Source organism: Macaca nemestrina, chromosome X (genome assembly GCF_043159975.1).
Source record: "Macaca nemestrina isolate mMacNem1 chromosome X, mMacNem.hap1, whole genome shotgun sequence".
Taxonomy (NCBI): domain Eukaryota; kingdom Metazoa; phylum Chordata; class Mammalia; order Primates; family Cercopithecidae; genus Macaca; species Macaca nemestrina.
Window position 1 is genome coordinate 36,583,734 of NC_092145.1, and position 23,662 is coordinate 36,607,395.

Genomic DNA, 23,662 nt, shown 5'->3' on the forward strand with positions numbered 1-23,662 from the left:
TTAGTCCATTTACATTGAAGACTAATATTGTTATGTATGAACTTGATCCTGTCATTATGATATCAGCTGGTTATTTTGCTCGTTAGTTGATGCAGTTTCTTCCTAGCATTGATGGACTTTACATTTTGGCATGTTTTTGCAATGGCTGGTACCAGTTGTTCCTTTCCATGTTTAGTGCTTCCTTCAGGATCTCTTTTAAGGCAGGCCTGGTGGTGACAAAATCTCTAAGCATTTGCTTGTCTGTAAAGGATTTTATTTCTCCTTCACATATGAAACTTAGTTTGGCTGGATATGAAATTCTGGTTTGAAAATTCTTTTCTTTAAGAATGTTGAATATTGGCCCCCACTCTCTTCTGGCTTAGAGAGTTTCTGCTGAGAGATCTGTTAGTCTGATGGGCTTCCCTTTGTGGGTAACCTGACCTTTCTCTCTGGCTGCCCTTAACATTTTTTCCTTCATTTCAACTTTGGTGAATCTGACAGTTATGTGTCTTGGAGTTGCTCTTCTCAAGGAGTATCTTTGTGGTGTTCTCTGTATTTCCTGAATTTGAATGTTGGCCTTCCTTACTATGTTGGGGACATTCTCCTGGATGATATCCTGCAGAGTGTTTTCCAACTTGGTTCCATTTTCCCAGTCACTTTCAGGCACACCAATCAGACGTAGATTTGGTCTTTTCACATAATCCCATATTTCTTGGAGGCTTTGTTCATTTCTTTTTACTCTTTTTTCTCTACACTTCTCATCTTGCTTTATTTCATTCATTTGATCTTCAATCACTGATACTCTTTCTTCCAGTTGATTGAGTTGGTTACTGAAGCTTGTGCATTTGTCACGTAGTTCTCATGTTATGGTTTTCATCTCTATCAGTTCTTTTAAGGTCTTCTCTGCATTGATTATTCTAGTCATCCATTCATCCATTCTTTTTTCAAGGTTTTTAGTTTCTTTGCATTGGGTACATAGTTCCTCCTTTAGCTCTGAGAAGTTTAATCGACTGAAGACTTCTCTCAACTCATCAAAATCATTCTCTGTCTAGCTTTGTTCCATTGCTGGCAATGAGTTGTGTCCCTTTGGAGAGGGAGATGCGCTCTGATTTTTTGAATTTCCAGCTTTTCTGCACTACTTTTTCCCCATCTTTGTGGTTTTATCTGCCTTTGGTCTTTGATGATGGTGACATACTGATGGGGTTTTGGTGTGGGTGTCCTTTCTGTTTGTTAGTTTTCCTTCTAACAGTCAGAACCCTCAGCTGCAGGTCTTTTGGAGTTTCCTTGAGGTCCACTGCAGACCCTGTTTGCCTGGGTGTCAGCAGCAGAGGCTGCAGAAGATAGAATATTGCTGAACAGCAAGTGTACCTGTCTGATTCTTGCTTTGAAGGCTTCCTCTCAGGGGTGTACTCCACCCTGTGTGGTGTGGGGTGTCAGACTGCCCCTAGTGGGGGATGTCTCCCAGTTAGGCTACTCAAGGGTCAGGGACCCACTTGAGCAGACAGTCTGTCCGTTCTCAGATCTCAACCTCCATGCTGGGAGAACCACTCCTCTCTTCAAAGCTGTCAGACAGGGATATTTACATCTGCAGAGGTTTCTGCTGCTTTTCGTTAAGCTATGCCCTGTCCCCAGAGGTGGAGTCTACAGAGGAAGGCAGGTCTCCTTGAGCTGTGGTGGGCTACACCCAATTCGAGCTTTCCAGCGGCTTCTTTACCTACTTAAGCCTCAGCAATGGTGGGCACCCCTCTGGCAGCCTCGCTGCCACCTTGCAGTTAGATCTCAGACTGCTGTGCTAGCAATGAGGGAGGCTCCGTGGGCGTGGGACCCTCCAGTCTAGGTGTGGGATATAATCTTCTGGTGTGCCGTTTGCTAAGACCCTTGTTAAAGCGCAGTATTAGGGTGGGAGTTACCTGATTTTCCAGGTGTTGTGTGTCTCAGTTTCCCTTGGCTAGGAAAAGGGATTCCCTTCCCCCTTGTGCTTCCCAGGTGAGGCGGTGCCTCACCCTGCTTCAGCTCTTACTGGTTGGGCTGCACCCGCTGACCAGCACCAACTGTCCAATACGCCCCAGTGAGATGAACCCAGTACCTCAGTTGAAAATGCAGAAATCACCCGTCTTCTGTGTCGCTCACGCTGGGAGCTGGAGGCTGGAGCTGTTCCTATTCGGCCATCTTGGGCGCCCCCCTCAAGACTGTTTTAAATCACATGTCTGAGCTTGAGCTCCATAGTCAGATGAGGAGAATGCTTGATGGTTTTGCTCTTTAATTTTTATCTCTGGTTTGAGAATGGATGTGGGTCTGTGTTTAAACTGATGTCTATAGATTCCTTAGTGAGAGTTGAGCTAACACAAAGAGATCAGTGGCTGTTATTAAGTTTGATAGACTCTTGGCTTAGGCTGTGATTAGAAACAGATAAACTCTGTCCTGCACATACCCAATCTAGAAATTGCCATATTTTTGCTGAGCATGATTTTTCTGTTACGCTATAGAATGAGTTTCACTAAAGTAAACTAAGTATCTTTAGTGTTTATACCACAAGGTTTGGGATGCCAACTGAATTGAAAGGTCTTTATATTTATTAAATATGTGTTTACTTGCCATGTGGGCATCGTAAGTTGGCTTTCATGCAAAGCAAGTTGTATGGTGTTCTTTTAGGGTTTCCAGATTCAGAGACCTCCTTGTTTTTCTCCTTCTACCTTTGGCTGGAGCTAGTGAGGCCTCAGAAAGAATAACTAAAATAATACAGGGAACAGAGGAGCTTGCTCTGATGACATCTCAGAAAAGCAACTTCTGGTGGAAGCCTTTAACATAATCAAGTCACCAGTTCTAAAAACATGTTTTGAGCAACTACTATGTAGTGCTTGTGCAACTACTACAAGCACAGTTGGAGGTACTGTATCCCCAATACAGTAGTACATAGAACAGATAAAAACCCTTCTTCATGGAGTTTATATTGTAATGGGGGACATGGACAATAAGCAAGCTAAATAAGGAAAATGTATAGTATGTCAGACAGCGAGAAAAGTGACAGGGAGAAAAACAATGCAGGGAAGGGGAAACGAAGTGGCTCAAACATTTTAAATAGATTGGCCAGGGAAGACATCACTGAAAAGGTGCCTTTTTTATTTTTAGACAGAGTCTCTCACTTTGTCGGTCAGGCTGGAGTACAGTGGGGTGATCTCAGCTCACTGAAAGCTCCGCCTCCCAGGTTGAAGTGATTCTCCTGCCTCAGCCTCCCAAGTAGCTGGGATTACAGGCGCCTGCCACCACACCGGCTAAGTTTTGTATTTTTTGTAGAGACAGAGTTTCACCACGTTGGCCAAGCTGATCTCAAACTCCTGACCTCAGGTGATCTGCGTACCTCAGCCTCCCGAAAGTGCTGAGATTACAGGCATAAGCCCACCACATCCAGCCATGAAAAGGTGGCTTTTGAATCAAAACCTGAAGGAAGTAGGGGAGCTAGCCACATGGACATGGGGGAAGAGCATGCCCAGCAGAGGGAACAGCAGGCACAATGGCCCTAAGGGGAGAGCATGCCTGAAGTGCTTGAAGAACAGCAGACCAGCAGTGTGTCTGCAGCAGGAAATGGCTGGTAATGTGGTCAGGGATAAAAGGAAGACAGATCATGTGAGGTTAGTGGGAGCATAGATGTTATCCTCCAGCCCCAAAAGACCAGAACTATGACACCACTCTGAAGTATGAAAGATGTTCAGAACAATAAAAGAAGAGCTTTTACTCTATACACTGATACCAAATTTATATTTCCAGTACATAACATAATCTAACTAGACGATATCAGGAAGAGGCAGTATATAAATTCATAGATGAAAGTTGCACAAAGAAGTAAAGGAAATCTTGGGATCAATCCTACTTTTGTGTGATTGATCCCACAAAAGGCAACTGTACTATTTCTCTGCCTTCTCCCTGAATCCAAAGCAGAATGGTCTGCAGGATTTATCATCAGCCTGACCAATTAGCACTGTGTTAAGTCCCCATGTACTGGAATGACAGTGTCATCTTCATAACCAAGGTAGTAGCTAAGATTATCATTGCATCAACATACAATGGTGGTGGGAACCATGAAGGCATGTGAAAGCTGCAAGTACCAAGGGGATCCCTGGCACTGTGCAAAACTAGCCTGAAGAGAATTTGGTGGGTAACACAAGTGGAAATTCTGTCTACTTGCTAAATTATAATATATCGTTTGCTACTAGTATCTAGCAGAGACAGTTTACCAGCTGATCTTCAAAGGGCCTTCTGCTAACAGAAATTGAAATCTTCTTAGGAATGGAAAGAGGTCTGGGGAGGCTTTTTGAGATTTGGAAAATGCTATGTCCAGAAGCCCAGAGGAGACTATTTTGAAGGTCCTACAGAGGAATTCAACTAGGTGTCCCAGAACCAAATTGTATGGAGATATGGAGGCCAGCCATAATGAGGACGGGGTTACAGGCTCCATCACTATCCCACTGGAAGTTGGAGCATTCAGTTCCCGAGGGTCCTCCCATCAGTCTTGCACCCATGAATTGTCAATATAAATAAAAGCTAGTGTGCTGTCTATGAAAATGCACCTTGCAGACAGGCCCTCTTCCAACCTAATTTCCTCCCTCCACCCAACCCTCCAATATAGAAATCCCAGAGCTCTGCTGGGTTTCACTGATAACTGATTGTGCCTCTCACCCCAGCCAGATGTCCTGTTGATAAGAAGGGGATCTAGGACAAGAGAACAGGCAATCTCTCTGACTTTGCAAACTCAATTAAGTGGTTGTATTCTCATCCCGAGGACAAGGGGGTGCCCCTGAAAGTTTTCTAAGCAGAGGAGTAACCCAAACTTCTTCCTGTTTCTTGTTTTCATCTGCAAGGAAACCAGCAAAATTATGGAGCTTACCTCTAATGAATAAGCCTATTGACAGGAAATGTAAGAAAAAGGGACAGTAGTTCATGAAGGATTTCTTCTTTAGGAATTCTTCAGCCAGAAGAATATCCAACTTTTGAGACCAATAACAGCATACGGATTGACTCGTCTATTTTCTCCCACCTTCTCCAGAGCTTCTCTGAGTTATCATCCGGACCTGATTGCTCACAGTCCTTGACTGCATTTGCCACGCTTGCCTCTACCAGCAGCACCCAGCTGCCCATTGGTTTCAGCACCCCAGCCACCACCGAGGGCTGTTTGGATTCTTCAGCTGCTCGCCACAAGATGACTTTAAATCCCCGCAAACAAAAGAAGAACCTTCAAGTGATTGTAAGTCCTTCAAGAGACAGGGCACTAAACTCCTGTATAAGAAAAGATGAGTTCCAACCTTTGCAAACTACTACTAGGGAAATAGTATGGTGTAGGAGACTCATGCCCTAAGTAAGCTTGGCAAGGTCAAGGGTTCTGTCCCGAGCTTGACACCCGCAGAGGGGTGAGCAAGCTTGCATCTATTGGGTGTGGTTTCCTATCCATGTGGAACTCATATTAGAAGGGACTAAAATGAAGCAGAAACAGTGAATGATTTAAACCCCCATAAACTGCTTATTGGGTTAACATCTGGGAGTTCACTCAGCCCTATTTGTAGAGAATATTCAACCCTAGCCCGGATTAGGATTCTTTCAGTTATTAATCAGATGAGACCCATGAGTTACAAATTGCAGCACTATTCCACTTATTTGGAGGTCAAACTTTCAGCAACCCTAAACATACAGAACTTAGTTGTTAACCCATCCAAAGATCTCCAAATAGATGCCACATGACTTTCTAGGAAGCAGATCTACTGTGTTAAAAATATGGCCACAGATCAGACTCAGACCTGACAGCAAAGAGAAGTGACAGCTGATAGCAGAGAGAACGACGGAAATAATCTGGGGCCCTTTAATATAGGGGCTCAAGAACTTTGCCCACCTCAATATGTCCTTCAGGGTCACACTATATCATAGTCCAATGTAATAGATCATTTCGTTATTTGTCCAAGTCATCTAGAAAAAGTAGATTATTTTCCGTGATCCCCGTTTAAAAAGATAGAGAAATAATGCTTTTGGAAAAGGCTTTTAGTAAAAGTTAAGGATTAGGGCCAGGTGTAATGGCTTATGCCTGTAATCCCAGCACTTTGGGAGGCCAAGGTGGGTGGATCACCTGAGGTCGGGAGTGCGAGACCAGCCTGACCAACATGGAGAAACCCCATCTCTACTAAAAATACAAAATTAGCCAGGTGTGGTGGCGCATGCCTGTAATCCCAGCTACTCAGGAGGCTGAGGCAGGAGAATCACTTCAACCTGGGAGGCGGAGGTTGTGGTGAGCCAAGATCACGCCATTGCACTATAGCCTGAACAACAAGAGCGAAGTTCCGTTTTTGTTTTGTTTTGTTTTGTTTGTTTGTTTGTTTGTTTGTTTTTAAAGTTAAGGATTAAAAAGTGTTAGTGTTTAGTGTTTAAAAGGATGTGTCAGTTGGCTATAAAACTCACTTTGATTAAAAACTGAATTCGCCAGTGATTCTGGGCTGAAGGGAAGAGACTGTAAATCAGAGGTGAAGAGACTAAAAGATTGTATAGTACAAACATTTTACAGGGAAGGGCGTTAAAGCACAAATAATTTCAGATACTTACCCAAAGTCAAACACCCAGGTGGTGGCAGAGCTAGGGCCAGAATTCAGTCTTCTGACTTCCAGCTCAGCACTGTTTTCATCCCACCATCTTGCCTCTAGCTTAGGCATCTCAATTTCACTTTAGGTTGTAGAAAAAATACGAGTTGAAAGAACAGGTGGAGGAGCAGAGGGGCAGAGGGAAGCCCTCTGGTGGCCTTGAGAGTACCTTCTTAGTTTGGTGTCAAAGAAGGGGTGACCAATTACGAGGTGCCAAACCCTATACATGCATTATGCCCTGAATACCTCACAATAAACCTGGGAGATGGGGAAGGTTGGCTGAGGGAAGCAGTATGACCCTTCTAACTTTCTTCTTTCTGTATAGCCTAGTTGAGAAAAAGCCTGGGCATTACCCTCTGAGAAGGCCAGAACATCCGCTTCTTCCCTGTGACTCTCTCCCTGTCATGTGGATGAATATAAAAAAGATCCAGGATCATTTATGACACAGGGACTACTACCACTTTCTCCCTGCTCTGTAATTTCTTAGATCTGCAAGTCCCACAGGAGGTTTCTCCTGGTCTCTTATTTATCGATGTAGACACAGTGATTCAGAGAATAACTTGCCCAAGGTCACACAGCAAGTAAATGATGAAGAGATTTTGAATCCAGCCCAATCTGACTACATGGTCTCAAAAATAAATTATTATTAGCTGTGTCTGTTTGCACAGGTACTTTGAGTGGGAGTGTAAAGAGTTGTATGTTTGTCTTTACATGTATGACATAAAGGCTTACACTAAGCAAATTCCGGACACTGTTCAGTGCAGTGCTACACTGACATTTCCAGAGCTGTATTGTAATCATCAGAAAACCTTGTTTATGCTAAACCAACTTCAGCCCATCCAGTGTAAGGGCTGAACCTTTCAGCTTTTTCTCCTTTCCCTCCCAACAAAACCCCAATTCTTTTTCTTCTTTTGATCTGGAAAGAGATAATTCATGCTTTCATTAAATTCCCTGAAAAGAAGCCAAAATGGATTTGAATTTAGCTCACAGGTCTGGTGAAGCAAATCTGAGAATCCCAATATGGCCGAGGGCATGACTGTTGTCAGACCTAACGACCCCATTTTCAGATTCGTGACCTTCCAATGTGGTTCAGTCATTTCCAGGGTATTTTAGAGAGATCCCTGCAGTGTGTCACTCAGACATTAGAAACTCCAAAACTGGATGAACCACTTACAATAGGTAAAATGATCCCCAAGGATCTCTTGGTGGAAACAATTCCATTAAGAAATCCCTGGAAATATCTCCATTGAAATAACGTCCATCTTTAATGGTATTGTTACACGCCCAGCATCAGGAACTATTTTTCCTGATGCTTTTTCTTTGGCAACCATGCAGAAGTGGTTGGAAAGCACTTCAGTAGGATTCAAGCTCTTTCTTTTCCTGTTTCAGGTGGAACCAAAGCAGGAGGAGCCAAACCTTCCATTGGTTTCTGAAGAAGAAAAGAGTATAACCAAACCAAAAGAAACCAACCAAAAGAAGCTGGGAACGGACAGTGCAGGTTAGCATATCTTCACCCTCACTCAGAAACATGTATGACAGACTTCATTACACAGTGCTACGTTGATAGGAGCTGTACCCAAGAATTACCTAAGACTGCTGCCCTTGGTCTTCAGAGAGCTTTCAATTTTATGTGCAGAAAATGTGGTCCAGGCTTCTCCATCTAAACTGCCAAAGTAATACAATTGCCACTTGTGTGGGGTTCAGGTAAAGGATCATACCTGGATTCTTATTTTATCTAAATGAATTTCCAACAAGAGAGGTGTTTTGTTTGTGAATTTGTTTCATCCTCTCTGAGGCTAACGTACATGCTGAGTTCCTCAGTGAGCCCAGATACGGGAGGACGGTCACTGATTTCCCTTCAGCATTCTTCCTCAGCAAAAGAACCAGAAAGGAATAACATAATTGGCCAAAAAATCATTTTTTAAAAGTTGCCTTTCTCTTCCTGTAGAGAGAAAATGACTTTCTTAATAATGATACTATTGCCCACATCCATGGACAAAGAGGGGTTATGCAGCTGCGGACAGATGTCCTTGGCAGCCAACACCTATTAAATCGCCAAACAACAGATATCACCAGAGTGAAAATCTCTCTGTATGTTTATGCGTGTGCATATGTTGATGCTGGCTCCAGCTGATGGCAAGCTGATTTCAAGCAATATTTGATAAAAAAAATCCAGTTCCTCAAATTAAGTTGAACAGTTATGTTACGTTTTTGCCACAAAAGATTTCACATGTGGGTTCAAAGACAGGATATTCCTAAACACATTTTCCCATGAAAACTAAGAAAACCACAAAACTCTCCAGAAAAAAAAAAAGAAAGAAAAAGGAAGATTAGATGAGTACTTTAAAAAAAATCTTTTTGAGCTTTGTTTTTATTTATTTATTTACTTATTTTTTTGAGATGGAGTCTCACTCTGTCACCCAAGCTGGAGTGCAGTGGCGCGATCTCAGCTCACTGCAACCTCCGCCTCCCTGGTTCAAGCAATTCTCCTGACTCAGTCTCCCTAGTAGCTGGGACTACAGGCACCCGTCACCACACCTGGTTAATTTTTTTGTATTTTTAGTAGAGACGGGGTTTCACCGTGTTAGCCAGGATGATCTCGATCTCCTGACCTCGTGATCCACCCGCCTCGGCCTCCCAAAGTGCTGGGATTACAGGCGTGAGCCACTGCACCCAGCCTTTGAGCTTTATTTTTTAATAGTTGTCTCTTTTACACACAGAGGATAGAACTGAGTCAGTATCCATGGGGGCAGATACTTTAGTTGATTTTCCATATCATGGAAGTTGTTTGGAGCACAGTCAGCTATTCTCAGCGCTGTATGCTGGATATGAAACTACCAGATGGAGCTAGGGATGCAGCAGATAGTGAGGGAAGAAAGGCAGCGAGGGGCCCTTCCATCTGGGGATCAAAGAGAGTTCCTTAGAACTAGAAGAAAGGAGAGGAGTAATCTGTACGACTACTACCTTGTGCTTGACCTGAAGCCTGTGGACCAATGCAATTGTTAAGGCATTCCAAGAATTTCTTTGCATGTATATTACATATGATTGGTTTAAAAATGTTTTCATTTCAATAGCTTTGGGGGTACAAGTGGTTTTTGGTTACATGGATAAATTGTATAGTGGTGAAGTCTAGGATTTTAGTGCACCTGTCACTCGAGTAATGTACATTGTATACATTATGTAGTTTTTCATCCCTCACCCCCTCCTACCCTTCCCACTTTCTGAGTCTCCAGTGTCCATTATACCATTCTGTATGCCTTTGCATACCCATAGCTTAGCTCCCATTTATAAGGGAGAACATGTGGTATTTGGTTTTCAATTCCTGGGTTACTTCACTTAGAATATTGGCCTCCAGTTTCATCCAAGTTGCTACAAAAGACATTATTTCATTCTCTGTTATGCCTGAGTAGTATCACATTTTCTTTAGTTGATTTTCCATATCATGGAAGTGGTTTGGAGTGCAGTCAGCTATTCTCAGCGCCATATGCTGGGTATGAAACCACTAGATGGAGCTAGGGATGCAGCCGATAGTGAGGGAAGAAAGGCAGCGAGGGGCCCTTCCATCTGGGGATCAAAGTGAGTTCCTTAGAAAAGTACTAGAAGAGAGGAGAGGAGTAATCTGTACAACTACTACCTTGTGCTTGACATTTTCTTTATCTACTCATAGGATGATGGGCACTTAGGTTGATTCCATATCCTTGCAATTGTGAATTGTGCTTCAATAAACATATGTGTGCAGGTGTCTTTTTGATATAATGACTTCTTTTCCTTTGGGTAGATACTCAGTAGTGGGATTGCCGGATTGAATCATAGATCTATTTTTAGTTCTTTGGGAAATTTCCCTACTGTTTTCCACAGAGTTTGCACTAATTGACATTCCCACCAGCAGTGTGTAAGTATTCTCTTTTTATCACATTCATCCCACCATCTATTGTTTTTTGACTTTTTCATAATGGCCATTCTGGCTGAGGTAAGATGATATCGCATTGTGTTTCAATTTGCATTTCCCTAGTGATTAGTGATATTGAGCATTTTTCATATGTTTGTTGTCCATTTGTATATCTTCTTTTGAGAACTGTTTATTCATGTCCTTTGCCCACTTTTTAATGGATTATTATAGTTTATTGTCACCTGGCTTCACTCTTTCTGTTAAGTTCCTGTGTTGCTTCTTGGAAAAAGCTCACAGCAAGAATATCTACATACTATTTTGTCTTTCCAAGTGGGAGAGACACGCTAACAATGTCTCCAATCTGCATCTTGGAAATAAAAACAACTAGGATTGTTTTAATATGAGGGTAGAAAAAAAGAAGAAAAAGGGGCCATAATCTTGCCTCCCAGATAACTCCTATTGACCCCTTCTTAAAAGCAAAGCAATATGGCCGGGCACAGTGGCTCATGCCTGTAATCCCAGCACATTGGGAGGCTGAGGCAGGCGGGTCACAAGGTCAGGAGTTTGAGACCAGCCTGACCAACATGGTGAAACACCGTCTCTACTAAAAATACAAAAGTTATCCGGACGTGGTGTCATGTGTCTGTAATCCCAGCTACTCAGGAGGCTGAGGCAGGAGAATTGCTTGAACCTGAGAGTCAGAGGTTGCAGTCAGCCAAGATCGTGCCACTGCAGCCTGGTATGAGGTATGAATTCAAAGTGTGAAATTTGTCTTTTGGGTAGAGTGTAAAATAGAGCCATAATTAATTTTCAATTTCACTCCAGCCTGGGCGACAGAACAAGATTCCGTCTAAAAAAAAAAAAACAAAACAAAAAACAAAACAAAAAAAAACCCAAAAAACCCAAAGCAATACATGCACATGATATGAAATTTCAAGTAGTTCAGATAAATATTATGTAGAAAATAGAAATGCTAATTAGAAAGTAAAAAATTCCATTCCTCCTTCCCTAGTCAGTTTCTCCAAAGGTAGTCATTGTTACAGGTTCAAAATTTGCCTTCTGATGTGTCTCACACTGAATGGTGGACCAGACTATTGGTAAAAAGGTGATAAGCCAACCCTGGAATCAGTTTCTAGAGCTAGGATTTCTCTTTGGCTTAAAAATGTCCAATTGCAGAAACCTAATAGTGACCAAGTTGCCCTCTGTCTTCCGAATAGCTGCTTCCTCATACTAGGAAATTCAGTAGCAAATAGGTACCATTGGGCCAGGGCACAGTATTCTTATTTTAGGAAGTCAAAGTCACATGTATTTCTCCTTTCCTTATTTCTGTTTGGTGCAGATTCCTCAAGCCAGGAACAGAACAACAAAACTGAGATGTATGATAAGAAGACAACAGACCAGGCTCCAAACACTGATGCTTCTGGGAGTCAGAGCTATCCAATGTCAGCAGCATATGGAAGAAGACAGAGAAGAAAAGGAGCAAGTATTTCAGGATTGAGTGAGTGTGAATTCAAAGGAAGAAGCCTTAAACAATCCAGTGAAGGGTATGGCCTGGGCGATAGAGCTGGGTCTTCGCCTACCAATAAGACTGCCAGGAATGTCCCATTCTTGCACTTGTCCTTGGAGAAGGACAACATGGAGCAGCCTACAACTCCACAACCAGAAACCACTACCCCTCAGGGGTTGCTTTCAGATAAAGATGACATGGGAAGGAGAAATGATGGCGTAGATTTCGGATCCAGAAAAGCATCAGCAGCACAGCCCATACCTGAAAACATGGACAATTCCATGGTTAGTGATCCACAACCATACCATGAAGATGTGGCTTCTGGAGCTGAGAAGACAGAAGCCAGAGCTTCTCTTTCACTGATGGTAGAAAGTCTTTCTACAACCCAAGAGGAAGCCATTCTCTCAGTAGCAGCAGAGGCTCAGGTGTCTATGAATCCTTCTCATATCCAGTTAGAAGATAAAGAAGCTTTCAGCTTTGATTCACGGAAGGCCCAATCCAAAATGGAGTCAGCCCAGGATGTTCAAACTATCTGCAAAGAAAAGCCTTCTGGAAATGTTCACCAGGCCTTTACAGCAAGTGTTTTGGGTATGACAAGTATTACAGCCAAAGGAGATGTTTATGCCAAGACTCTGCCTCCCAGAAACCTTTTTCAGTCCTCAAGGAAGCCTGATGCTGAAGAAGTCTCCTCAGATTCAGAGAATATTCTTGAGGAGGGGGATGGTTCTGAAGAACTGGCTCATGGTCACTCTTCCCAGTCCTTGGGGAAGTTTGAAGATGAACAAGAAGTCTTCTCAGAATCAAAAAGTTTTGTTGAGGACTTGAGCAGCTCTGAGGAGGAGCTGGACCCCAGATGCCCCTCCCAGGCTTTAGAAGAGCCTGAAGATGAAGAAGTCTTCACAGAATCAAGCAGTTATGTTGAAAAGTACAACAGTTCTGAGGATTGCAGCAGCTCAGAGGAAGACCTGCCTCTCAGACACCCTGCTCAGGCCTTGGGAAAGCCCAAAGACCAAGAAGTCTCCTCTGCTTCAAATAATACTCCTGAAGAGCAGAATGCTTCCACACAGCAGCTGCCTTCCAGATGCCCTTCTCAGCCCATTATGAGTCCTACTGTTCAGCAACAAGTCCCCACCAGTTCAGTGGGCACTTCTGTAAAACAGAGTGGTTCCGTGGAGCCAATCCCTCCAAGACACCCTTTCCAGCCATGGGTGAACCCTAAAGTGGAGCAAGAAGTTTCCTCATCTCCAAAGAGCATGGCTGTTGAAGAGAGCATTTCTGTGAAGCTTCTGCCTCCTAAACTTCTTTGCCAGCCCTTGATGAATCCTAAAGTTCAACAAAACATATTCTCAGGTTCAGAGGATGTTGCTGTTGAGAGAGTCATTTCTGTGGAGCCACTGCTCCCCAGATATTCTCCTCAGTCCTTGACAGATCCTCAAATCCGGCAAATCTCAGAAAGCACAGCTGTTGAGGAAGGCACTTATGTGGAGTCGCTGCCTCCCAGATGCCTTTCCCAGCCCTCGGAGAGGCCTAAGTTCCTAGACTCAATGAGTACTTCTGCAGAATGCAGCAGTCCTGTGGCGCCAACACCTTCCAAATACACTTCCCAGCCATGGGTGACCCCTAAATTTGAGGAACTGTATCAACTCCCTGCACATCCAGAAAGCACTACTGTTGAAGAGGATATTTCTAAGGAGCAGCTGCTTCCCAGATATCTTTCCTGGTTTACTGTGGGAAATAAAGTCCAGCAACTGTCCTCAGATTTCGAGAGGGCTGCTGTTGAGGCAGGCATTTCTGGGAGCCCAGTGCCTCCCCAATACGCTACCCAGTTCTTAAAGAGGTCTAAAGTTCAGGAAATGACCTCACATCTAGAGAAAATGGCTGTTGAAGGCATTTCTAAGAAATCACGGATTCCCAGGCGTCCAACCCAGTCATTCGTGAAATTTATGGCACAGCAAATCTTTTCAGAGAGCTCTGCTCTTAAGAGGGGCAGTGAAGTGGCACCTCTGCCTCCCAATCTTCCTTCCAAATTTTTGTCGAAGCCTAAAATCAAGCACCAAGTTTTCTCAGATTCAGGGAGTGCTAATCCTAAGGGAGGCATTTCTTCAAAGATGCTACCTATGAAGCACCCTTTACAGTCCTTGGGGAGGCCTGAAGACCCACAGAAAGTTTTCTCATGTTCAGAGAAAGCTCCTGGGAAGTGCAGCAGTTTTAAAGAGCAGCTGTCTCCCAGACAGCTTTCCCAGGCCTTGAGGAAACCTGAGTATGAGCAAAAAGTCTCCTCTGCTTCTGCCAGCTCTCCTAAAGAGTGGAGGAATTCTAAAAAGCAGCTGCCTCCCAAACATTCTTCCCAAGCCTCAGATAGGTCTAAGTTCCAGCCACAGATGTCATCAAAGGGCCCAGCAAATGTACCTGTAAAGCAGAGCAGCGGTGAGAAGCACCTGCCTCCAAGTAGCCCTTTCCAGCAACAGGTTCATTCAAGTTCTGTGAATGCTGCTGCTAGGCGGTCTATTTTTGAGAGCAATTCTGACAACTGGTTCCTACGAAGAGATCAAGCTTTTGCAAACAAAACCAATAAATTCAGCCAAGGTTCCAAACACCCCATAAAGAGCATCCCGGCCCCTGCTACCAAACCTGGGAAGCTCACCACTGCCCCTGCTGGGCAAACATCCACTTCTGGGGACATTTGCTCTAAGAAAGAAGATCTTGAGAGTGGTGATGGTAATAATAACGAGCATGCAAACCTATCCAACCAGGATGATGTTGAAAAGCTTTTTGGGGTTCGACTGAAAAGAGCCCCTTCCTCACAGAAGTATAAGAGTGAGAAACAAGATAACTTCAACCAGCTTGCTTCAGTGCCCTCGGGCCCAATTTCATCCTCTGTAGGCAGGGGGCATAAAATCACAACAAGCACTTCCCAGGGGCTCCTGGAGGCTGCAGGGAACCTCACCAAAATATCTAACGTTGCAGAGAAGCAACAGAGCAGGCCCAAATCTGAAAGCATGGCCAAGAAGCAACCTGCTTGCAAGATCCCAGGTAAGGCTTTTATCTCTCCAGATGGCAAGTAGATATCACGTGGAAAGAAGAACTGGAAAGCAAAGCCTTGAATGGGCATTAAAGTCTATTCTAGCCTTGCTTACTGAATTGTGGCTTTGACAGGGCTGGCTTATGGGTTTGGGAGCAAAATAGTGCCCCATTCTAGATTTAATAGATTTGGAGGTAGTTAATTTTGAGTTTTCCCTTTCCCAATGGGGTCCCCCTCTGGACATCCATCTACATTCCACAGTAGACACATGACCATCTCCCCATTCCCTCTTCCTCACCCTCTGCACACCTTACGTTTGGATGGAATTTTATGCTTTTCTCAAAATACGTTTACATGCATTAAGCCCCTCCGTAACACCATGTGGATTTTTAAAGCCAACTCATTAGTAGAACATTATATTCAGTCTCTCAGCCTGAAATCTTAATTTGCCATAAATGTCTCTTCGCTCACCTGAAATATCTAAGAATTCAGAGCTAGGCGATCTTTTGGGCACGAATGTCTCCCAAAACCTTTGGACTTTCACACTCCATCCTTGGGAAAGTCTTTTATATTCCTGTAACCACACTTACGTAACCACACACTTGTACGAGGGACTATGAAGTAACAAATACTCTAAGATTTTTCTAGGAGTTAGAGGAATGGCATCAATGGCCTGAGCCTCTGGCATCCTTGGGATTTTCCCAGCCCACCCCTGGCAAGTGTTTCCTACCCTGATTTGCAGATGAGATGAGGGATGGACAAGGGAAGGGTCCAGTAAAGGGACAGGATGCCCACTTTTAAGTACAGCTTCTTTACTACCCAAGGAATTCCTGCCTTGCCAAGTTGTAGGGAGGGCCCAAAAAAAGGGGGGCCTTCTCTGGTTGATATCTGTTTATTTTCCTTTGGCAATTAACAAGGGTCCCATTTGGGATATTATTGTGGGTAAGCCCCAGCCAGGCTCAAGACCCTGCCTGCCTTGCTTCAGTTCTAACTCCTTTCATTTCTTTCTCAGGAAAGCCTGATGGTCAACAGTCAGATTATGCTGTCTCAGAGCCAGTTTGGATAAATATGGCAAAGCAGAAGCAGAGGAGTTTCAAGGCCCACATTCCTATGAAAGAGCTGAAAACTAAGAGCAGAGCTGGAGCCAATGCTGAGCCTAAGGAGCCTAAATATGGGGTAGGACCTGGGGTAGCCAAGAAAACACTCCAAAAAGGTTGCTGGAATCACTGATTAGGCTTCTATTGGGAACTTTGTGGACATGCAGCTCCCCCTCTCTTTGGGAGCATTAATCAAGGCAGGAGGAGTCTTTAGGGAAAGACTTGCTTTGCATTTATACAAATATGCCCTGCTTTTATGCTCTTAAAGGGTTTGTGCAGGCCAGGTGTGGTGGCTGATGCTTATAATCCCAGCACTCCGGGAGGCCAAGGCAGGTGGATTCCTTGAGCTCAGGAGTTCAAGACCAGCTTGAGCAACATGCTGAAACTCCATCTTTACTAAAAATACAAAAACATAGCTGGGTGTGGTGGCATGCACTGACATTCCCAGCTACTGAGGTGGGAGGCTGAGGTGGGAGGATCGCTTGAGCCCAGGCATGGAGGCTGTAGTGAGTCAAGATCACGCCACTACACTCTAGCCTGGGTGACAGAGCGAGATCCTTTCTCAAAAGTGCATGTGCGTGTGGGGGGGTGTTGTGTAAAGTCATGAATATAGAGAGATCTACAAAACAAATCCTGCCCTCAATATTCTAAAGCAAGTTTCCACAAAATTGGTTGAGAAATAAGGAGTAAGTCATTTTATTTTATTTTTTATTTTTTATTTCCATAAAAAAGGAAATTCTTTATTTCCATAAAAAAAAGGTTTGGGGGGAACAGGTGGTATTTGTTTACATGAGTAAGTTATTTGATGGTGATTTGTGAGATTTTGGTGCACTGTAACCCAATTCATAGTATTTTAACCCAATTCATAGTATTTTAACCCAATTCATAGTATTTTCCCTCACTGCCTTCTCACCCTTTCCTTCAGAGTCCCCAAAGTCCATTGTAACATTCTTATGCCTTTGCATCCTCATAGCTTAAAAAAATACCTAAAGGTAATAACTGGGGTAAGAGTTGAGTGATTACCTTTACAGATATTTTATGCCTATCTATCTATCTATACACATGTTTATAAATGGAATCAAACTATAAATACTGGGTTTTTTTTTCATTTAACATTTTATTTCTGGGCACTTTTCCATATTAGTACAAAACAAGTTCCCTTTCTGTGTTTGATGTTTGGATTTCTACATATTGATTTGGTTTGGTGTGGCACCTACCTGTAAGTTATAAAATGTGATGTGGTAAACTAGGCTAACTACCACATGTGGGTAAGAGCTGATGGGATGATGCCTTTCTCCTCTTATCAAACCTGCAGAAAACTGACTCAAGGAAACATACCAGATTCGCATATCAAGAGATATGTCTAAGCTCCTATACTTTTAAGTGCTTACTAAATTTGTTGAAGGACCATGCAAGGACCTGTGTAACTCTTTGCTTTAAAGGTCTTTTCTTTTTCATTGTTAGTATTTACACGGGGACAGGATCACACAGGGGTAAAGTCCACCTTTATTAAAGCTTTTTTTTTTTTTTTTTGAGACAGGTTCTCACTCTGTCATCCTAGCTGGAGTGCAGTGGCACAATCACAACTTACTGCAGTGTCAACCTCCCAGGCTCAATTATCCTTCCCCTTCATCCCCGCCATAGTAGCTGCGACTATAGGCACTATAGGTATGCGCCACCATGCCCAGCTAATTTTTAATTTTTTTGTAAATATGGGTCTCACTATGTTGCCCAGGCTGGTCTTGAACTCCTGGGCTCAAGTGGTCCTCCTGCCTGAGCCTCACAAAGTGTTGGGATTATAGTCCACTGCTCTCAGCCTGATTAAAGCTTTTGTCAGGAGAGATAGATTAGTGTATATAAACTCACTAATTTAGACCAATTATGAAGAGGTTAATTTGAAAAGAATAAACTGCAGAATTTTGGAAAGACCTACAGGTATATTACTTTCTAATGTGAGAAATGCTTCAAGTCATATGTCAGCTAGTTTTGAAAAGTAGAAATCTTATGGAACTCACTTGAATGAATTGATCAGATTTGTTTGCAACTACCATGTTCTGTTAGCTTGCTGTTAAGTGTTGGTAAAGTGCTAAGGAAAAGGTTGTTCTCAAGTTAAATAATTCTCTTGTTAACCTGCTTTCACTATTTGTAAAATTAAACAGCTCTTTCTTTCTGGTCTGAAAGGTGGTAAACTTGAGCCAGCTTAGGTTTTGTGAACCTAAATTTCAAGCCAAAAGTCTCAATGCTATTTCTCTCCTTATCTATCTATATATCTCTAATCTTTCCTTTTGGATACTGTTAAACTCATAGTACCCAGGACAGGGCTTGCACTCTATGGTCCTCTGAATAAGCAATCTGCCATTTTAATGTCAGAACTTACAAGCTTTCTGTTTTCATTTTTGTATTAAAGGGAGCTGGCCCTGAAAATGAAAACCAACCTAAAAAGATTTTCACTTCCAGTGTCCATAAACAGGAGAAGAGAGCACAGATGAAGCCACCTAAGCCTACAAAATCAGGTAAAAGCATACATCCCGACCACTCGGAAAACAGCCCCGGCAAAATGTTGTGAAACTTTTGCAATTTCAAGCTCAGGTAATACTTGTCTCTTACCTCCCAAGTCAGCTTAATGATTTCTCGCGTGGCTCTTTAATTAGATACAGCTTATTTTAGAAAAATCTAATTATTTTGACTAATACAAGTCCAGTGTATAACTTTCATAGGGTCTTCCAGTCTTTTGCCTCATCAGAGAAGCTGTCTAGGCACAAAACTGTGGTCACTCACTGAAACATTCTTCTGATTGGGTATGCAAGAGGAAAGTACCGAGTCACTTTCCAGTTCATAGCAAAGCGGTGTTTTCTCACTTTCTACATCTCCAACGAAACTGTTGAAAATAATTCACTCTAAAGGCCCAATGATATTCAATTGTTTTTAATTATTTAGAAGGCTTGTTTAAGCCTCTCTGTATTCTGAGCAGGGATGTGTAAGTGGTGAGGAAATGTTGACAGCTGAGAGGAATACTCTGCTGGGATATAATAAAATGTGATCTCACCAGAAAGAGTTGTGTACTAGAGAGAATTTTTTCAGCAGGAGCAGGGGAGTGGAGGATGGATTTATATTGAACCATCTTTGTCCTCTCCCTTAATCCCGCTCATGAAGAAATTAGACCAGGAATTCAGGAACCCATTTTCTGGCCATGAAATAGCAGCAGCTGACTTGCTCACAGCTTTTAATGGCCTCATGGGCACTATACTCCTATCAAGTGAATCACAACTGTCACTGTGCACCAGAATCACCTGGTGAGTTTTTAAAAAAATTACAGATGGTCCTGGCTCCATCCTTAGAGATTCTAATTCATTTGCTTCAGGAAACGGCACGGGTATTGGCGTTTTTTAAAAGAGCCCTAGGTGATTCTAATGTGTAGCCAGGATTGAGAACCACTGGTTGAGTCTAAGTCACTAAGTCAATTGACGATAAGCAGGATGAGGGAGGGAGTGGAATTAGGAGTAGGGAGGTAGTCTGCTTGGCTGGGGTAGTTGGGTTAGTACAATATTATTTACCATCAACTTTTACTGGGTGCATCTATTGAGTCATCAATCAATTCATTTCACATGAAATCATGGATTGGCAAACACAAATAACATTACCTTATTTGAAATTTTAGAAACTAAGCAGATACAGTATGTTTCCCTCTGGTCTCAGTTCAAAGATGTAAGACAATCCAGTAATAACCACCCAAAGATTGGCAGTTATAGGCACAGGTATTACCTCCCAGGCCTTCCCATGCCCAGGGCCCTGTGGCTATAGCCATGTTGATTTTACACCTTTGACATATCACACATGGCATCACACAGGCCCTAACTTTTAGAAGTCTGGCACCAAAGGGAGAAGGGTTTAGAAAGCACTAGAGCAGGGGGATCAGAGGAAGCCTGAAAGGAGGAAACATTTTGGCATTCCATAAACAACATACCCCAATATCTCTGGGATTCCTTATTGCTTGTGTGTTATTTGCTTTGGTTCCAGTTGGATTTGAAGCTCAGAAGATACTGCAAGTGCCTGCCATGGAAAAAGAAACCAAACGATCTTCAATTCTCCCAGCCAAGTTCCAGAAGCCAGTGGAGCCAGTTGAGCCTGTCTGGTTCTCCCTGGCCAGGAAGAAAGCCAAAGCATGGAGCCACATGGCAGAGATGATGCAATAAAGAGCCCTTGTGTGCAGCATCAGCATTTTTTAAAAAATTTTTATTTTTTTGAGACGGAGTCTCGCTGTGTTACCCAGACTGGAATGCAGTGGCGCGATCTCCGCTCACTGCAAGCTCCGCCTCCTGGGTTCACGCCATTCTCCCGCCTCAGCCTCCCCAGTAGCTGGGACTATAGGCAGCCGCCATCATGCCCGGCTAATTTTGTTTTCGTATTTTTAGTAGAGACGGGGTTTCACCATGTTGGCCAGGATGGTCTCGATCTCCTGACCTTGTAATCCGCCCACCTCAGCCTCCCAAAGTGCTGGGATTATAGGTGTAAGCCACCGCGCCTGGCCAAGCATCAGCATTTTAAATGATAATTGCTAATAGCTGTATTAATTCTATGTAGTGATCTTTTTACTGTGACCAGTTTTATTAAGCAAAATAAGTATTAAGCAAAATAAGAATGTATTAAGCAAAATAAGAATTTATTAAGCAAAATAGCCTTAGAAATGTGAATTAAAACATAATTATTTGAATGAAATAAATGCCATGAATGCTTAACCTTCCATATAGCCACTGCCAGCACCCAGAAACCCAGCATTTCCTCTATTAAAACTATGGAAAACATTTGCACTGCTGTAGAATTGCAAAATCTTTAACTTTGGAATGGAAACATTCAGATGATTTGACCCAAAGATTGGCCTTTAGGTTTTATGAGCCTAGATAGATGCTGCAATTATTTGGTTGTTGCTCCAAACTTTGCAAAGACTCCTAAAAGAGATGATGGAAGTGAAAATTCTGGGTCTCCAAGAAAATTTCTGCACAGCCTATCACCCCTTGACACATCTTCCCTGTGTCCCTGGGGGCCCCTGATGCCTTCTCCTTGGGTGATAGTAACACGCAGAGCACTTACACAAAACTCCCTCTTTGGACATGCCTCACGTCAACCTGTCACAGGCCTGGCTGCAGCGAGCACCTCCCTATGACGCAGAATGCTTCTTGGGAATTATCTTACTCCTCTGGATAGTGAGTCCATCAGTGTTTTGCTTCTTGTCCCAATACTACCGTGACCCTCTCTGATCGCACAGAAATCACTGTCTATCACATATATCCTGTTAAGCACTGAAGACCCTATTGAAATTAGAGTTCTACAGATGCCAAAAGCTGTACTTTCCATCAGGCATATGGCAAGCTAACTGCCTCAATGCACATCTGGGGCCACTGGAACTCCTTCCTCTCTGGTTCCAGCCTTAAGGTGGAGAACTCCATGTAGCTTCTTGTCCTTTTCCCTCAGCTATCTTTGCTTCACAAGGTTTTAGCCCAAAGCAAGAGCGCAATCCCAAAGCCACTGAGAAATGAACTTTCTGCTACCTGGAAGCGTTAAGTGAGTAAATCAGCTTTTCCGCACCCTCATTCCTAGGGGCACACACCTCAAAAGTTACTAGGCTGGAGAGACACTACCTTCCAGTGACCCACTCATCTCCCAGCCATGGAGAAGAGGGAAGACCAAAAAGGGAGAGTGAGAAAGAGAATGAGAGGGATGGTCAGCTATGAGGGGTGGGGGCAAGTAGCCTGCAAATGTTGATGCCTCCCTTCCCATCTTGCCACACAGTCTTTTTCTTTTGTAGCACAGCCTCCGTTAAGAACTCCTCGGCTAAGAATGAAGATGTAGGCACCTTTACCCCCAGAGCCAGTTCCTTAGTTGGCTGGCTTTCTGAGATGCAGACCACCCTAGAATCTCATCTAGGTTCACTAGAAGTTGGTTAAATCTTCCTTTCTATGTCTTTCCCTTCATTCCATCCCCCAAACCCACCAAACACTAAGGGAGAGCTCCCTTTGGATGTCTGGGGGGTAAACCTAGCTCGTTTTTCTAGGAGACCCAGAAGTGACTTCTCAGTATAGTTATCACTGTGTCTGCCTCTGTTACACTGTGTTGCTTTGCTTAAACAGAAATGAAGACCTGGACATCTGACTGTGCCTTTATATTCTGAGTGGGGTGCTGCCCCATGCAAAAAAATCCAGAGAGGTAGTGAGGTGTCGGAGCTAAACACTTGGTGCTGGGTTTTGCTGATGCTGGTATAATGTGACACAGTACAATTACATGCTAAATGTTGCATTTTCTCTATATAACATCTATTTTTCCTGATACCATGCCTTTGCCATTTTGATAATGCTATTTTGATTGAGTGAATTTTATTTCCTTTGTATTCCCATAGTGAACAATATATTAAGGTAGATGCCCTTTATCTGGGTACTCCTGGTAGATTGGCTGTTACATCTCCCTTCCCTTTTTCACAGTGAACCTGTATTCAGTTATTCTCACTCTGAGAACTCTCCAATAACAATTTCTTTTCCACAATTAACAACACAGCTGTTACACCTCCCTTCCTTTTTTTCACAGTGAACCTGTATTCAGTTATTGTCACTCTGAGAACTCTCCAATAACAATTTCTTTTCCACAATTAACAACACAGCTGTTACACCTCTCTTCCTTTTTTCACAGTGAACCTGTATTCAGTTATTGTCACTCTGAGAACTCTTCAATAACAATTTCTTTTCCACAGTTAACAACAAAGCTCTGTTTTTAAATGAAGAGATTAAGTTCTTTATAAATGCCTAAAGGCACATTCTGACAAGTTTTCTACTTCTTTAGCTTTTTTGATTTATGATATATGCAAAGCAAATAAATTTAATAAAGCCTATTCTGTAGTCCATCTCTGTCTGTGACATGGGACGGGAAATCAAATAGGATATTGACAATTCAGAGCTGAAGGTTGTCAGAGAAGTAAAATGTTCTTAAGAGGTGGTGCTGAGAATAAAGGGAGTCCACGCAGGTGTGCCTGACCAAGCTGATGGCTTTCAGGTGCGCACTGATATTTGGTATGGGGGAGAAGGGCCATTGAAGAGGTTTTGGGTTTGAACACCTGGAGAATAAAGAGGGGGTGTGGTTGGGGTGGGGAGCAGAAGAGACAAGGTGATTGGTGGTTGCACTCTAACCTGCGTCAGGGACAAAGTCCAAGTCCTATAGCAAGATGGGCTACTGGAACAAGCACTTTTCAGAAGCAAGGGGCCCTACTGTGCTCAGGTAACAAAGCGGCATGGAGAGAGAAAGGGAAAGGGGTTATAGGCCAGCTATTGACCCTGGTTCATCTGTAACATGTTCAGGGTTTAGAACAAGAGTTCAACTTGGGATCCACATACCATATGTCTAAGTATTTGAAATATTTAAATAAACAAATATAGCATGTTTTATTTAATGGTTTATCTCCTTCCATGACAAATGTACGTTCATAATGACCTCAAAGGCCAGGTTGGGTTCTAGAATTCTCAGCCTCCTGTAAGTCCTGCCCCAGTGATGTGGGAAGAACTACTCCCCTTT

At 43.0% G+C, this 23,662-nt stretch overlaps 1 protein-coding gene across 2 annotated transcripts in view; it reads left to right on the top strand.

Annotated features, from left to right (window-relative positions):
* LOC105468385 (KIAA1210 ortholog) overlaps positions 1 to 22,985 on the top strand; it is an 80,275-nt gene extending 57,290 nt beyond the window's left edge. For both annotated transcript variants that reach the window (XM_011718503.3, XM_011718504.2), the window contains exons 7-12: positions 5,021 to 5,218; positions 7,983 to 8,091; positions 11,822 to 15,022; positions 16,024 to 16,187; positions 18,516 to 18,621; positions 20,126 to 22,985. In XM_011718503.3, coding sequence (XP_011716805.2) covers positions 5,021 to 5,218; positions 7,983 to 8,091; positions 11,822 to 15,022; positions 16,024 to 16,187; positions 18,516 to 18,621; positions 20,126 to 20,301 — 3,954 coding nt within the window. In that variant the 3' untranslated portion in view covers positions 20,302 to 22,985. The remainder of the gene's footprint in view (positions 1 to 5,020; positions 5,219 to 7,982; positions 8,092 to 11,821; positions 15,023 to 16,023; positions 16,188 to 18,515; positions 18,622 to 20,125) is intronic.
* Positions 22,986 to 23,662: the final 677 nt, after the last annotated feature.